We start from the raw sequence: 18,154 nt of genomic DNA on the forward strand, positions 1-18,154 counted from the left end.
GAATTCTGATACAAGAAAAGAAAGTAAAAGTAGGAAGTGGTTAGACAGGGATAGTAGGAAGAATACTATTTGGAGGTGAATGAAGAAAAAGAGAAGAACAAGGTATAAAACGCAAGGCTACGGGAGAGATTTCAGTGCTGGCTGGACAAAGGCTGGCATAAGGCTCTGGAAAGAAGGCAAACAAAGTACAACTAGGAAAAAGAGGGAGAAACTGAACACAAAAAATTAGCATACAAAGGCTATAAAGTTGAAGACCCAACACCTATAGAAATGCTGAGCCTAGGAATGAACATATACCTTATGATGCCGTCCATGTTTGTATAACCACAAAAGAACAGTGCATTGAACACTGAGGGGATTCAAAAGTTCTTGATGAATAGTTGCTCCCTGCAGTCTGTGAGACAGACATCCTGTGCACGTGAATTCAAGAAAAGCTGAATTCTGGGGTTTCCTAAACTATGAATACTTGGATTTTCTAACTTGTTATTTTCTATTAGCTTCGGGGATGCCATATTCATATACTATGACCCCACTGCTTGTTTTAATGTGGATGGTCATCTTATCGTGCAGCATGTAGTGAGACCCTGTTGTGTCTCATACTGATCATAAATTGAAGGTGGCATGCATTAATGTATATATGCAATGTTAGCAGTGTTAACTGTAACCAACTTCTTTTCATACCTACAGAAATGCTTAGCCTTCAATCCAGCCAAGAGAATATCTGCCTATGTTGCCCTCTCTCACCCATATTTCCATGATCTGGAGAAATGCAAGGAGAATCTGGACTCTCACATGTCATCCAGCCAAAACTCCAGTGAGGTGAATGCATCATAATGCTGACTGAAGATGAACCATAAATGAACAAGACATGTAGCTGACAAAGCCACTGTCCCATACAAACCACATAGCTGTTCCAGCAAAGATCATTATTTGGAGGTTTTATGCACTTATCTTTTATTTTGGGATTGTGATGTGCTTATCCAAGGAAATCCACCTAGTTTACTTTCATCAGAGCAACGCAAGGGCCAGGGCTTTGACCTGCTCCCATTGCAGCTTTATGTTTGTTTTGTTTTTGTTTTGTTTATTTACCTGGGAAAACTCCAGATGAAGAGAAGCTGCTGACCGGTTTTGCTGCCATTTTATCCTTTTAATATTGAATGCTGCCAGTGTGGAGTAGGATGATCGAGTCACTGCCAAAACATGATGCAATCTCTCTCTCTAGCTGCTGAAGCATGATTTGGTACTTTTTTATTATTATTATGTGATCTCTTACAGTGATATTTAAAGAACAGCATTGAAATATCATATCTCTGCAACCTGCAGTTAACTCATACATGCATTAATACATCCAGCTACTGTTCCTTCATAGCATATATGCAGGTGCTTCCCCACTTGAAAACTTGGATGGATCATTTTATCATTTAATTGCTCTATAAAAATAACAGTGATGATGGTGATCATAATAAATGTCTCAACTTTTAGTTTTTTTCATACACAAACGGGTTATTATCTAGCTACGTTTGTGTGCATGTTGCAAAAAACAAGTGTTTTAAAAATCTTCTAGAGTCCTGTTCTTAAAGACTCTTTCAGTTTCCAAATGGTCAGTTTGTGTTGAAATCCAGGTGCATTCTAGCCCATCATCTAACCCATCATTCCCCGCTGGAAACAGCTGCAAGCACATTTTCTTTGTCTCATTCCAAATTTTCTGATATGCAGCTCAAAGACATGAGCAGAGCCCAGTGAAAATCAATAGAGATTTTCGCCTTCAACCTGTTCTGATTATCAGCCAAAAAGGAAAATAGAAAAAATATTTCCAGTTCAGAAGCAGAGAATCCTATACCTGTAATAAGCCCAGATATGTATTTGTGCTGAACTGTATGCTGTATACTGCGCTGCCTTACCTGAAATAGCCCCCCATGCATCATAAGTGCATGAACATTACTGTCTCAAAACCCCTCCGATGTCATTTATTAAGCAGACTTGTTTTCTATGCAGAAATGCATGAGCTTCTCTCCTAAACCACCATGTGGGTATACTGGCACATGTTTCTCCACTAGGGTTAATGTGCCGTTATTGAATGTCAAAATAACTAAGCAATTCACATGCCTTTATAGCACAGTTATTTTAAATATTACATTAAATTTTTTATATTTAGTATTTTTACCTTAACTAAAATATATTTTCAGTATTTTAAAAAGAAGCTTTTATTTTTTTAATATTGTACTGGGAAAAAAGAAATATTTTAAATCCATAAAAGCTGTTCCCTAGCATGACTTTAGTGCATTTACCTGGATATGACTTGGGGGAAAATATTGGTCCAATGAGTTAGCCCTTACCATAAAACCATAAGTATATACTACTGCAGTATATATGATGATAAGTGAGGCAGCTAGCTTTGCTTGCTCCTGTGGTAGTCCCTTAGGCTTCTCTCTTCCTCATCTCTATTTCACCTTGTCTAGCTAGTGAGCCGTCATTGTATCTTCATTCACAGCACACTTGGCAGAAGCAGGTCCTTAGCAGTGAGTTGAGCAATATAATTTTTCCAGCTATGGCATGGGAACTAGTAGCCATCTCCCTGGCAGGTTTCTCAGTCCTGTGATAGACTGGTTGCTGTGGCAAACTTCACTGTTAACTCGGTTTCAGATTATCTGCACTGTCTGGGACAAAGTCCATTGCTAGGATAGTGAGTGGATCTTATCTGTCTCTTGGATAAAGCTTTTCATTAATGTTAGACACATAAGTATGCGACATATGGTTAAATTAGGTCTGTTTTAAATAAGCCAGATTTTAAAAGGACCACTTGCATGCATGCATGCAGTGGCCTGTGCTTTTCCTCATGCCCAGAATGATGCCTATGCAAAACCTACCAGCATGAACAGGCAAGTTGCAAATTAGGCCTGGCAAGAGCATGCACGAGGCATCTGCACACAGAGATACCACAGACGCATAACACAAGAATTTTGCAAGCTCTACGAGCAGCAAGCTCCTGAAGGCCAGGGAGCGGTCACAGCAGCTAACCCTCCAATCTTGGCCTTGCCTCTGTCATTCTCTCTGTTCCTACATCCAAGGGGAGCCGCGAACCCATTGCACTGGTGTTGTCCCAGCCCTGTTCCTCCATGGGTCAATGGACCTGAGTGTGAATATGTTTTAACATTCATAGAAAGGGATGGGCCAGAGTGACATTTCTGCTAACCATTTTTAAACACTAATTAGAGCAACAAACAGAGCCAAAATTCAGGAGAATCTTGTGACAGTAACAAATAGAAAAGTTTTCTCCACAGTTTACCACTTTTAAAAACATTCTTCATTTCACGTAGCGCCGAGCTATCATACATACTTTATCAGGGCATTCAGCTGGTGTGGCTTTCCAGCAGCTGTCAGGGAACTCTCCCAGAGCTCTCCAACAACTAACATAGGGTGAAAATGTAGGGGAGGAGAGGGTATTTTCAAATTAGGCTCAAAACTCTCAGATAGAGATGTGCATCTGTTCCGTGTTAGAGGAGCTTGTTGTATTAAGCTTAGCGAAGCAAAGGCTAGAAGAGAATATGATTGCCGGATGTAGGTACATTATTAGGGTAAAACAAAAAGGAGGGAGGAAAGCACTTGAAGCCAAAGGTTAGTGTTGGCCAAAACTAATGAGAATATGGAAATCACAAGGAAGTTAACTACTGGAGCAGTATTTCCCAATCAGTAGTATCAGAAGAAGAGCTCAGAGAGCAGCAGAGAAAAGCAGGGGCTGGCTTATGGAATTAGTAGCAGAGCTTCTGCAACGTGGTGCTGTATGTTGTCTAATATAGGATCAGGTTATAAATGGGAGTATTCAGGAGAACAGCTTGAGAAGGGCTGCATTAATGGTCACCTTCTGGAACATCCTTCCAGTGGGAATGGCAGGAACAAAAAAGAAATCTAAGTTCTGTCTTGGCAGGGTTAGGAAAACCATTTATCTAATGGGGTCCTTGTGGTAGCAAGGGCCTAGATTCAAAGGACCAACGACTTCAAATTATCTCCTTTTCAAAATCTCTTTAGGAAGAAATTCCATTTGACACACCATAGGCTTGCTCTTATTCCAGTCTTCCCTCCCAAACTGTGGGGCTTCACTTACACTAGTAAATGGAGAAAGCCTGTTCTCTGGCTGAGCAAAGTGCTGGCACTGGCTAAAATCATGCCAGGAATCATGCTCATAATTAGACAGTACAGACAACTCTGGGACTGTGCTCGAGCCCATGCCCTTGCTCTTTTAATTTTACTGGTATAGCTCTAGTATTTGAGTACCTTTACTCATTACTGCCATATGTGTAGGATGTAGGAATTGTATATCTGAAAAAGAAAGTGCTCCTTGACACGCATGTTCCAGACTGTGATGAAAACTCTTCATACACCCTTTAAAGGGTGTGTAAACACCCTTCAGAGTGCAATTCTTCTTAGCAATAACTATGCCTGTATGTGTTCTACAGGAGCAGTTCAACAGCAGCTAAAAAACACTGAATAACATAAAATATATTAAAAATAAGTATAGATGTTTAGCTCCTAGAGCACTCACAACCAGGCACTGTGCTTTTCTCAGCAGAGAACAGGGTGTTCTAAGTAATGGAAGGAGCAATTTCTGTCTCCCACCAACCTTTTTTTTATCACTGCTACATAATTCTGCAGGAAAAACAGACCCAATAGCCAAGGTAAAAGAACACCAAAGCCAGCTAGTGAAGTGCTAATTGCTGAACCATAGCAATACATCTGGAGCAGCCCTTTTCTCTCTCCACCCTGTCTCCATGCTCACTCTAGCTCTCCAGTTCTTCTCCTTCAGCTCCCCTACGGAAACAAGTTTCAGTGACACTCACAGGTGCTATTTCCAGCAAGATTCTTCCAAGTTATCAATAGCTACACAGCGTCAGTGTCCCTTACGTTCCTGTTACCAAGTGTTGCTTCTTTTAGTCCAGCAGCCCAGAACCGATGATTAAAAAAGAATCTCTTTGTGCACCTCCTGCTTACCCTTAGTTTTGCATACACCTATGTTACCTTCTGTGTGCCAAGTAAAATTCTAAAAATAGGATTTGTGCATATTTCTGTGTAGGCTGTGCCCACACTCCAGGTTTTTTCAGCCTATTAGTCCACAATGGTAAATGTTAGAGTGCCTTTCTCTGTTGCTTCTGTCCTAAAACACACCAAAAAATGGGGACATCATGTTTGCAAAATAATGAAATTTGGTGCTATGTGTACAGAGCCTTTTACGTAAAAGGAATCAGTAAGTTGTAGCATTTGAGCATATTCTGCAGGGGGGATGGTATATAGCATCATAACTCTTATGGGGTTTTTATGCTCGATGGTTGTTTTGGTGAATAAGAAGAAAATATTGTGCCATGCTACTTTTCACAGGTTCACTCACTGTCTTTGAGAAGCATGTTTTATTATACATATAATTCTCTCTGCTGTTAGGTATTAGGCCAACTTTAATATGGAAAATAAAGAGAAACATGCTGTTTTGGTCTTTTAGCCAACAAACTTGGAGCACTTATCTGACTCACAACTGAAAACACATCAGTTGTCAAATATGTATATGAATCATAAACCACACAGTTTGGCTTAAAAGGCCACATAAATTAATTATGTTCCATGTATAAGACACAGTTGACTAATGAGGAAGTTTATTCTAAAAGAACTCTGTTTTATAGAACCACTTCACTAGTATTTTTCATATACAGTAGTTTCAGGAATAGATTGATTTTTATATACAATGTGAATTAGAAGATACTAGGCTATTAGAGTGATTTTGTTGTGTTATGCTTGAAGCTTGAATTGATCACAAGCTTAGGAACCTAACATATTTATTTTATTGCTACAAAACTGCTTCTAAATATCAAGATCTTTTTTTGATGTTAACAGGATTTCACACTTCTCTTAATGTGCAAATGATTTTCTTGAAATTAGTATATTAGAAAAAACATTTTTCCAAACTGCAGTTGTGCAGGAAAATTTAAAAAATATATTTTTACTTTCACAGAGAATAATAACATGTTATATACTGAAATCTTCAGTGACTGACTGTTAATAAGCTATCACTTTTACTTCTTTTTGATTGCTAAGTATTGGAGTATACAGATTACTTTCCATGAAGAAAAAATTCAGAAACAATCTCTAGAAAAGTAAATGGGATTTTATATGTTTAACCTTCCAAGTTTCATTTTCATAGCCAGGTTTTTTTGTGCAAGTACAGTTCAGGTGTGCAAAAACATGACTACAATTTTAACAGTCTAAGAGGCTATACAACTCAAATACGAGTTTTATTTGTGAGCTATTTATTTTATTATGCATCTTTGTTTTGCAAATTGTTAGATAATGGTTGTAATATAATTCCAGTTCCAGACTCTCTAACCATCAAATTCGAGTAATTTATGTAAAACAGGAAGAAGCTTTCTCATCGATTTAAATGAACTAGGCCATTAAAAGAAGAAAGATGTGGACATATGAACTGACAAATATACTTTTGCCAAGTGTTATTTCTTCCCTTTAATTTGAAGCTTAGCAAGTATTGTGTACTGATATGCAATATATACACAGTATAAGAACCATAAAAAACACTTAGGAGCAGTGTGCACAGATAATATAAAAAATGGCTCATTGAGTTCTTGCAGAAACCGGCTAAAAATCATTCTTTTAGCTGAAACACTCAGCATTTTGAAATGGTTATATTTTTCCATTAAAAATATATTCCTGAAAATTAGGTATATGTTTTTAATTCAGACAGTGAGAGGCACCCAAACAGAACTGAATTAAATAGGAACTTGTTCTCAAAGTTCATTCTGCAAGGCCAAGTAGATACCATCAGTTCTTTATGTGTTCAGCAAAAGCTGAAATTAGCCAGCACCATGCTTAGATGAGCCTTTTGCTTTCTGGGCAGAAAAGCCCAAGGTTGCTGTGAGTGAAGTTACTGGCAAATTTGCTTTGACTTAAAGAAAAAGTCCTTTGAAAGCTTCTGCAATATTCAAATTTCCAGCCTTCACTGAAAGACTGTGCAAAACAGTTAAGACAAACCAAAACTCCCTAACCATATGGCATTTTTTCCTTCAGATTAAATGTTTTATCTGTGTTAGAATATATTGGTGGACTTCATCCAGCCCAATGTCAATGAGACTTTTGCATGGCTAGAGAAAGTTAGAAGAGGTTCTGCTATGGGTATTTTGATACTGGATGATTGTGGTAGAGTAGATTTTTTGTTTTCAAAAAAGATCAGACAAAAGATATTGCCTTCTTGTAAAAAAAAAAAAAAAACAAACAAAAAACAACTGACACCTTGTAAAGATTAAAAAGGAGGAAGGAAGTTAAGGAACTACTGGGAAAATATTATTGGGATAAGGGAAAAGGAGCATATTTATAATATGAAAAATGTAACTACAAACAATGTGTATTAAATATGCATTGAAACTGATACTTTTTCACTGACCTTGCAAAGTTGATAGGGTTTTGCGGAAGAAACGAATCCAAGTATGAACTTATTCTAACTACCATTTAAATGTTCGTTTGCACTAAAGCAGCCTATACTATTTGACTGAAAGGAGAAGGGAAAACAGGTAATGTTTAACTTGTGATTTACTTTGGTGATGCCTACATGGTTATGCTGTAAAGCTCTCAAGCTCACTGTCCATTTTTGAGCGACCTAAATTTGCATCCACACTATTTAGCTTTCTGCACCTTAAACCCATCCACATGCCAGAAGAAACCACATTTTCTAGTGTTTACATGCATACTTGCTCCCATGGACATGCTCGTGTTAAACCCAGCCAAAGAGCACAGTCTCTGCTACTGAATGGAAAATGGCTTTTCACAGACTGCCAGCTTCCTTCATGCAATTACTCCTAAAGAGTTTGTAATTAACGTTCTACAATATGCAGCCTTTCCTCTTATTCCATGTTTCATACGTATGTCACGTTATGCAAATCCTCAGCCTTTTTTTTTTTAAAAAAAACAGTTATTGAATGTTAGGATCAATTTTGAGTAGCTAGATGAGGGAGGAAATTTGGGAAGTGCTGCAAAGATAGGAAAAATGGGCAGAGATTAGGAGAGTTCAGGACAATTTTGGCAAGTGAATTTGAATATGTGGAAAAGTTATGTATAAGTGTAGGGGGAAGACTTTTTTCCCATGTGTTTTTTTTTCTCCTGTCATTCACTTTCATAAGCATAGATGATAAAGAAAGACTCTTGCACGGGATTTTAGTTCCAGATAGATACTTATTATGCCAACTCAAGTCATGAGTTCCAGTGCAGTTTTTCAACATAGCAACAGCTCTATTTTTGAAATCAGATTTTGCAGAAACTAGAGGTTTTTCTGTGTAGATATATAAAAAAAAATAGTCTTATGAGACAGCTTGAGAGCAGATTAAGCTGGCCACAGAGACAGTGCCTGTAGTTCAGCTGCAGACATGGAGAACGTACAGCTCTAATGCAGGAGAGCCACTAACGGTGTCCATTAGCGTGCACCATCGTTGTGCATTGTGAGCTGACTCCTGCCGCAAATTGAAAATCCTTTGGCAATACAAAATGGCATGTTTTTGAGCACTTGGATTTTGATCAGATTATCCACATGCAAGTTTTGCTGGATCAGTCCAGGTGGTTCACTGTCTTACAGGAGCAAGTCTGAGAGCCTAGCAACTCTGTCTGACACCCAGTGTAAGTAATACTACAGAACCATCTGCCATGGAAAAAAAAGTCTTTTAGTAGGTTGTACAGCAGGAATGGAGCTTTCTGAGCTGCTGTACCAACCTGAGAGCTACCATTAACTATTGTTATGCCACCTCCAAAAATACAGAATACAAGGCCTGTGTAGCATTTTGTTGTGTTTAGTCCATATGTGTGGGTGGCTGGGTAAGTGTTGGCACAGAGCGGCTAATTTTGGTCCTTCCATTAAGCATGAGCAACTAGGCTTGGCACAAAGACAAATTGCACAGTTCCAGGGAGGGAAAACCTCTAATTCTACACAGTAATTCTCTGGCATTTGTTAAATACATATAGTGATAGATCACCCAGCCACTCACACCGTCCTTTCCTTATCCCAGATCATCCTACTGTGACACTGTGAAAGAAGCCTTGGGGAGTCTTCTCCTCAACAGTCTTTCAACACCCTGCTTCCTCTCACTGCAGTGATGCTTAATTACCTGTCACTTGCATCTGACCCTGCTGATACTTCCACGGCCACTGAAGAAGCTGTGAGCTAAATTACTGCCCTGTGATTCTGCACCCCCCCCGCCCCGAGTCTGCAGGCAGCCAGTGATTTGTACTATAGTTTTTCCTTGCTTCTCATTAAGAACTGGGAAATGCTGCAGAAGAATATAACAATATTGAATATAACAATATTGAATATAACAATATTGAACAATATGGTTCAAGCAAAGAGATGAGCTAGGATAGATTAGATTGAACATAATGTGCTTGATCAGCCAAAACAATTTTTGATTCAGAAGATTATTTACTAAGTATAGAAGATCCCTGGACAACTGTCTGTGATGTACATGTTTACAAGAGCAGCCAATGATGCTTCTGTTATACAGAAGTTTTTAACGGATACAAACAAGACTAGCAACACCAACCTCCTATTGCTTACCCCCCTTCCCTTCCCCCGAGATCACTGTTCCCAGGGAGAGGTTTCCTCCCAGCATGTGGCAGAGCTAGTATGAAACAGTTCTTCCGTACATGAAGGTCCCCAACTCTCAAGATTACTTGGGAGCATGTAGGCAATCAAGATCATTCCTTCGCTTTTTGCTATGGCAGTTTTGAGTACAGAGCCCTGCCACAAGTACTAGGCACAGACGGACCTTAACCCCCGATACATTCTCCTGAGAAAAAGTCTTTCCAGGATCTAGAGGGGACAGTACGCTTACTGTTTCTATGACAGTTGGCTTTTTTGCATTTTTAAACAGCAGTGTTGTAAGAACTCCCTTAAGAAACCTCTCTCACTACACAAAAAGGATGACTGTGAATTCTGGACATGCTGTGGAAAAGACAAAGGGTTTTATTTCATGTGGATGATGATGTATCTCAAACAATCATCCTTCATCGGTGATAGAAAAAAAAACCAAACTGGATTCAAAATATAGCCTAGGTCTGCAGAGTGCTAGTTAAATAAGAAGTGCTTCTCAATCTTTTTCCAGCGAGACCCAAAATCCATCACAATTTCTTGCAGGGACTTTATCTTGGAGTCCCTTGTAACAAAGGTGGCTGTAACCATGGATTGCAACTACAACAAAAAGTACATCGGAAATTGGATGCTGGCAAGAAGTTTGCAGATGTGAGGTTGTACAAGGTGGCTTGTATTAGCTCAGTGGGGATGTGCTGCTTTGAAAGTATTGATTGCCATGCACATTTTGAACTGAAGTTACCTATCATAGCATGATAGAAGGACTGCAGTGTCATGAGATTAGTGGCTGAAGGAACTGCAGAGATTGATCCAATCTTTCCTTTTTCTCCCTAGATGTCTCGCAACCCAGTGGTTTTCCAGCTTTGTTTTGTTTTGATTTGTTTTATTTCACCTCCACCACCACCATTCTCCTTCCTGTTGTGCATAATAAGTCAAATAGAAAAGCATTACTCTAGTTTACCAGCTTAAAACCAGAGCAGGCCAGCACTGTCTAACAATTTTGATAGCTCTCTGGTGGTCAATATTAAGTGAATCATTTGTCTCTGTTTAGATTCCAACAAATAGAATTCAATATCCGTGACCCCTTCCTTGCATTCAGCACTGTTAAATAACCTCTCTGTCATCCTCCGCAGTGTTCAAAATCTCTTTTCCTGGGGACTGAACTCCCCTCCTACAACCCACTTAGAGTCACAGCAATGTGGGCAAAAGAAGTTGAACTTATGGTGGTGCTTTTCGGTAAGGAATGAGAGCTGGTTCCAATTGAAACAGGGCCTGAAAGAGTCTCGAGGACTCTTAGCCAGGCAGCTTTCACAGGCAAGACAGTCACTTCTGTTAAAGCAAGAAACACATTTTAAAATACTTCAGATGGAGAAAATATAAAGATGCCATTTATTTTTCTGCTAGAATCTGTTTTCTACACAAAGCTGTATGATTTTGGCACTGAAACCAAGCCCACAGGCACTCATTTATTCTTTCAGCGTTTAATTTCTTTGTAAATTCTTTTCAGGTGTTCAGATTAATCTATTTATGGTCCATTTCATTCCAACTCATTTAAGTGGTCTGTATCTGCCATTGACTCTCTTATGGGTTTTATTCTTAATGTAATATTTAGCTGCATTACTTTGAACAGCTTTAAAAGTATAATGTCTTTGAATGCTCTAGTTAAAGAAAAATTATACCCTCAAAAGGATGTCTTAGAAGTCGAACTGTACACTTTGGAAACTATGGTTATATTATAACCCCCATAAGCATCACAGGGTGCTTTCGTCTGTATGTCTGTCTTCTACTTTCTGTGTAACAGAGTGTATTTCCTCACTAGCTTGATACTCTTCAGTCTGAAGGCCCAAGTATGCAAACACATGAAAACCATGCCTCACCTGAGCAGTCCCCCAGAGCTGAGAGGGGTTACTCATGGGAGTACAGGCGCTCACAAAAAGTATTTGCAGAAAAAGGCTTTCCTTTAGCAATTGACTGTAGTTGTGAGGACACATGGTTAATAACAGCACCAAGACACCAGTAAATGGGGTCAGCGTTTATTGAAGATGTGGACACATTTATCTGCAAGTTATTTGACATTAACCTAAATTATTGCTATTATAATTCAGTATTTTATTTCTTATGAAAACACACTAGTCCTGTGAAAGGGTAGTTGCCAAAAAATGTGTCGAGTCTTGCTGCTTTATTGTTTATTTGCATTTAGTATACATTTTGGTTAGAATCATAGAATTCTATGGTTGTCGAAGTAAAGCTAGTTTCATAGAGAGGCAGAAAGGTAGGTCAGTCAAAAAAAAATTTAAATAAGCTTCATACTGTACATTGAGTTTTGCAACTAGAGTAGTATGTGTGTTCAGATGTAGTATTTTTTATGCTTTAGGGTATTTTTGTTTGTTTTAATATGTAAAGGAATAAGCAGATTACCTTGAAATGCTATTGTAGAGCTAATTTTACACATAGTGGGGGAATGTTCTCTGAAAAATTAAAATTAGAAAACATTACATAGGCTGCCTTTGGCTTTATTTTGTTTGTTGCAGGTCCAGCAGGTATCTGTCTATTCCAGATGCTTAAGCCAGGGGCCAAGTTTGTGTGGCATCTTGTAACTGAAGAAAGCTTTTTGCAGTGATAACATTGCCCGTCTGGGCTTTAAGTAAGGTTGTTGACTAAACAAAAGCATAAAGGCAGCAAATTTAGGTGGGTTTTTTTGTGCATGGACAATTGCATGAAATAGAATTGGGGTTTCAAAGTATTTTAAATCATTTAGCATAATTTACTCTTGTTGTAACTCCACTGACTACAGTTAAATTAAACCAAGAATTTGACCTCGTAAGTCTACAAATTTCAGTGTCAGGCAGCTCAGGTCTACGTAAAGATACTTAAGCTTAGTAAATGAGCAAGAATACTATATAAATGGTAATGTGTGATAAAAATCTTAACTCTAGTAACATTACTTCTCTTAAAATTTCTATTCATTACTTTTTTATACAAAAGTTCAGAAGTGCACTTCTCAGTGGCATCGGGATATGTGGAGAAAAGCATGATGCTGGTACAGAAATGTATCAGCAATAAGATTCAGTTCTTACTGCTCCAGACACTCCATGTGTGCCTACCTTACGTGTCACAAATCCCACTGAAGTTAACCGAAGACGTGTACAAAGTAAAGCCTGTTTGGAACCCTCATGGGATACTGGTTTCAGAATCTGCAAGATAAGTTTTATGTTCTCAAAAAAGGCATTATTAAACTTTGTGTTTTCAGGTTTACAGAATACTATGAACAGTGAGGACAGCTTCTGAGACACATCCAGAGTAACTTTATTAATTGATACTACATCAGACCAACGTCCATTAGCAAATCAAAATCTGTCTCGGTACCTTTGTTTCTCAGTATGATTTTACAAAAAATAGCATGAAAAACATTCAGAAAGTTAAAACAGTCTCTAATGCTGTTTGGCTTATTTTTTCTCCTTTTTTTCCCGTTTTTGTAATAAAACATAATTTGCTCTGGAGGTGTCTAGGATTTGATAATTCAAGGAAAACATGCAAAGCAGTTTTGAATATTTTTTTTTCATTCACCTTAGGGCATATACTCGGCTGGTGAAAATCAGCATAGTCCTGTTGACTTCTACAGCATTATATCAGCTTATACCAGCAAAACAGCTGGCACGTCGAGTTTCAGCATTTCAAGTCACTTTACCTACATATGCAGTAGGATTTTATTTTGCAAGGTGGAAAGTTACCTACGGTGCAAACTGTACTACCTAGATGACCATTGATACCTATTCACAGGACATGATTTCACTGTATCACTTCATACTTGAAATTCACGATGTTCTTTTAATCAGGGTACAAACATGAAAAGGTGCGTGTGTTACTGTTTCTTTTAAAGGTGCATCATTTTTTTTTATTCTCTGTGCTTAATAATTACTATACAGTGTTCTTTACATTCTTTGCATTCAGCATTAAAATCACCTATGTGTGCAACACAGTATCACCTACAGAGGTACAGAAGAACGTAACGGTGATTTCTTGAATTGTTACTCAAATGTACTGGTTTACCTTTTAGTCATCAATATGACATCAAGGGGCTACAACATGCAAACTGTGGTATATAAAAATATTGCACCATTGCTGTACATGAAATCTTGCAGCCTCTCTCCTCTTCTTGCACAGCTGCTGATTACCATATACGCATTGGAAAAAAAGTATGTTTCTGCTGTACAGAATGGCTGGGCAATAATGCAGGCACTCGGGAAACTCTAGAGCTCCCTTTGCAAGCTTTCAGACAAAGCCCTTTGGTCTAACTGCATGCCTGCTCTGTGGCCCAAATTTCACCCTACGGGGCTTTCTGCTTTACCACCCTCAGCTGGGGCTACTTCACGTTGACTGCATTGAAGTTCATCGGAGCATACTCTTTTAAGCATGCACCTTACCATATAACATATTCTTTAGCTTTTACAAGTTTGTAAAGATGGTTGACTGCAAAAATAATCATGTGTCAATACAGTGAAATTAAATTAAGGCACACAGAAGGTTATCAATATTGTATTATATCAGAATTACAGTCCTTTGGAACTGAACGTTTTGCTGCTGGCAGTGCAAGAAAAGCAAAGTTGTGTATTTATTGTTGGGTGCTGAGGGTTCAGTATGAAAATCAATATAATAAAAATTTTCACGGTGTCAAGTTCTTTTTAGTTGTTCCCAAATTATTGGAAAGTAAAAAGGCAAAAAATTAGTTTTGTATTTAAAACTGCTTTCCTGAGGTTTACTTCACCTTTCTAGCTATATTTTTCTTTTATCTAAAAATGTAAAATGAATACAAATGCAGTAAGTATTGTATATTAAATACAGAAAATTAGCAACATTGTTTTCTAGTTTTTATGTTTGTAAGTGTCTTTCTCAACACCCTGGATATTCTAGCAAATCAACAAACTTACACACAACCAGACACAGAAACGTAAGCACACACACCCCCTTTCAAACACCTTACCACATACCTTTAGTTTTATAAAAATCTAACCTCATTTGTCCTGATTTCTCATTTCTGAACTACTTTATTGCTTACCTAGCACGAATTCCATTTAAAAAAATTAAAATTTGAGTGATCACTTTTTCTTTCAAAAGCATAAAATTGTTGCAACGCTATGAACGCTATATAGTTCAGCGCTAGTTTGTCTTTACTGAAATCTTTGGTTTGGTTTAGGCAAATTGTGCTTTAATTCAGCTATAATGGCTCTCAGTCATTCATGAAATGCATCATTTTCCCCAAATGTTACTCGATCCAAATGTTGCACAAACGTGCGTGGCATTTGTGTATTCCTAAAAATTCTGCTGCTTTCATCTTCCATCTTTTAAGAATCTGAGCACACTTTATTGATTGACAGTTTTTTCTTGATTGGCTATAAATACGACTAGTAACGTTTCTGGGTATATAGAAATGGTAAAAGTGTGTGTTTTGAGTCAAACACGAAATGACACGACATCAAACCCTAAAACCAGATGCATATTTTCTGTCTTCACTCCTAGCCAACCAAAAAATCCTCATCAAAACAACTCGAATAAAGCTTCAGCTTATTGTAAAGATCATTAAGTGCTCTTTAGAGCAGGATACAAGCAGTTTCTACTAACAAGGCCTCCAATGAGCCACCAGACGTAGGAATCTCAAAACTATTAGCTCAAGCACCCAAGCAGATTTCAGCTTCTGGATGAAAGCTCTAGACAGAAATGACTGCAAAGCTAACCAGACCCCAAAGCCACAAAGGATTTTATAACTTCAACTCAAAACTTTGTTCTGCCCCTGGAAAATACAAGGACCCAAGAAAGTCCTTTACAAAACATGGTTATACACACTGCAGATGTGATGCAGCGTTAAATAAAAACAGTAGCTACCTTTACATTATGTGACATTCCAAATTAGTCTTTAAGCACATTATAAGATTACGAGCAGCAATCCAGCCAGGGACAGACAGAAGATCAACTGCAGCGAGGCCTGGGGCCGAGCAGAACAGTCAGCATCGTAAACACCCCTATTAGCCATAGCTAATGCATTGTGAAAAAGGGAAAAAATCATGGAAGTATTTAACAGATTAAATAAGAGCTACCATACAGATCTGGATACTATCCAGTGTTTCACCTCTGACAGTGCTCAGGGCAAGATACCACAGAAGAAAATCTAACAGTCTGTGGACAATTATGGAACAAATTCTTCATATGGGAATTTTCTGCCTAGCCCTCATCTGTGAGAAGGTGACTTACCCCCTGCGTGAAGTTCATAAAACCCAATTATGGAAGAGAAAATTAAAACCAAAATCCATTAAGGAAAAATATTAAGGACCTTGTAGAAATAAGCACAAATGTTACTCTTCTCATTATTCACATAAATGTTCTCATCCTCTTTGCCTCAAAATTATCTAATGACACTAGATGTCACATGCTTATTAGCACCATAGAAACAAATGTTCATTTTAAAAGATTTAAATGCGTTGCCTTTGTCAATCATTTGCCTGCCATTTACTGATACGTGGAAAGCAAGATTTACAGTATCCGTATCATTCCTCATTTGACACCCATCAGTTGTGTTGCTTTTTTTCCCCCCTTCAATAAACAAGGTCATCTTTCAGCCTCCTGTCACACAGAAGTCCTTTCTCTAAGTATTTTCATCCATTTTTAGACATCTGATTTAGCTGGCTGAATTGTCTGGCAGGACTCCCAAGCCTCCTTCGCAGCCAGGAAAGAAAAGCTAATGGGAGTCTAATTAAAATACTCCGCCGTGCCCAGGGGAGGACTCCCTCCTCCCCCCTGCCTGCACCGGGAGAGAGGGACTCCTCGCCCCCGGCGTCCTGCAATGGCAGGTCTTCGTATTTGCAGGCACCAGACACCAGCTCAAAGCCACCAGAGCCTCACGGCGCAGAGCGGTGGATGAATAAACTCTCCTGGTTCAAACTTGGTCAGAACATTTCTGAAAAGCAATTCAGTCCTGCCAGACTTGAAGCAGCTTAGTTATTGCCTATGCTGCTGCAGCTGAGCCGAAGCCCAGGGAGAGCGGCAGTCCTACCGCCATTGTCGGCACAGGGACAGACAGACAGCCGTGCTCCCACACCTGGGGGCCTCCCTTGTGCCGCCAAGGGCTGCGGCAGCGCTGGGGACGGCCTGCACGGGTGCAGCGCGGTGGCGTGAGCCACCAAAAACTGGGTTGTGCGGGTGTATTCCAAAATGGCCCAAATCTGAAGATGTGTTCAGGGTGAGGACATCACCATGCTTCACAGAAGGGCTATCAGGATATATTTAGTAATACTCCTAATCTTATTTTGTATATATTCTAATGCAATTTGTTTCTTCTGTCTTCAGTGTACTTCTCCAGCACCCCAGGCAGCTCAGTGGGAACTCCAGCCTGATGCGTTTCCAAAGCAGCCATCCTTGGTTTAGAACATACCAACTATTTCCTGAGGAATTAGTTGTCCCTTCCCTTATGCACTATCTTGCAATTTTCAATGGTAAATTTCATTTGCAATTGAGCAAATTTTACCTGCAATTCTGGCGTAGTCGCCGTTAAGTTTTCTTCTAGTTCCTCACAGCCTGCTCTTGGTTTTACTAAATAGCTTGGTATCTCAAATTCCCATGGACTCACCAATTTTTCCAGCTGTTGCTAAATATGATGAAGACGGCAATGCTATTTCAGAAAGAAAACTCATTTGTGCCTTGTATGATTAGAGTATTAACATGTAATTACTTTTCTTCGTTTTTACAAAGCTAAAAACTAACGTGGAGTAATTTTTAACGGTAACATTTTAAGAAAACGACGTCTGAAATTCTGAGTTAGTAGATCCTGGCAATTGCCAGGCTGCTTTTAGCATTTGCATCAACCTAATGCAATATTACCCTGGTCAATATTACAATGTTCCTTATTTTGCAGAGCAGATAGCTAATGAGTGATGAATATGCACTTTTTTTTCTTTTTTTTTTTTTTTCGAATACAGCCCCATTTCATTGAATTCTATGCCAGGACAGGCTGCTATTTTGTAATGCCTTAGTCTGTGCATCCACTGAAGGAAAAAGGAAAAGAAAACACCGCAGTTCCACCCGTAACCGACCACCAGATGGATCAAGAGGAGAAAAAACCCCCATCAGGACACTCTCTCCCCTCCTGGGACGTTTACTGCAGCCGGGCGCCCCGGGCCCTGCGCCCCAGGACACCACTGCACCTTCACATTTTATTTCTGCCCTGAGCTGAGCTCCGCTCCGCTCCCCCGCACCACGGCCGGCCCGGCGTTACCCTCCCAGGCCGGGGCGCTGCCGCTGACGGCCGCCCGCCCCTCACCGCTCGGCCCTCCGGGGCCGCCGCCGGCTCCTCGCCACCGCCAGCGCCCCAGCCGACGCCCTGCATCAGAGCTCCCCCGCCTTCATCACCCGTTCCCGCCCTCCCGACCGCTCCCTCCACCGCCTCCCCTCGCCCCGGCTGGCTGCGACGCCTCGCCTCCCCGCCAAGGGGCCGGCGCAGCGGAGCGGAGCTGAGGCGGGGCGCGAACGGCCGCCACCCGCCGG

At 39.6% G+C, this 18,154-nt stretch overlaps 1 protein-coding gene across 5 annotated transcripts in view; it reads left to right on the plus strand.

The window, feature by feature from the left end:
* Nucleotides 1–14,463, plus strand: part of CDK6 (cyclin dependent kinase 6) — a 143,448-nt gene extending 128,985 nt beyond the window's left edge. For 4 of the 5 annotated variants that reach the window (XM_087774854.1, XM_087774865.1, XM_087774881.1 and 1 more), the window contains exon 8: nucleotides 688–14,463. In XM_087774854.1, the coding sequence (XP_087630980.1) occupies nucleotides 688–834 (147 nt within the window). In that variant the 3' untranslated portion in view covers nucleotides 835–14,463. The remainder of the gene's footprint in view (nucleotides 1–687) is intronic. The other variant, XR_015708263.1, reaches the window with a different exon arrangement.
* The last annotated feature ends 3,691 nt before the right edge of the window (nucleotides 14,464–18,154 follow it).

This window comes from Nipponia nippon, unplaced genomic scaffold (assembly GCF_047370975.1).
Source record: "Nipponia nippon isolate SJK-2023a ecotype South Korea unplaced genomic scaffold, ASM4737097v1 scaffold_1, whole genome shotgun sequence".
Lineage (NCBI taxonomy): Eukaryota > Metazoa > Chordata > Aves > Pelecaniformes > Threskiornithidae > Nipponia > Nipponia nippon.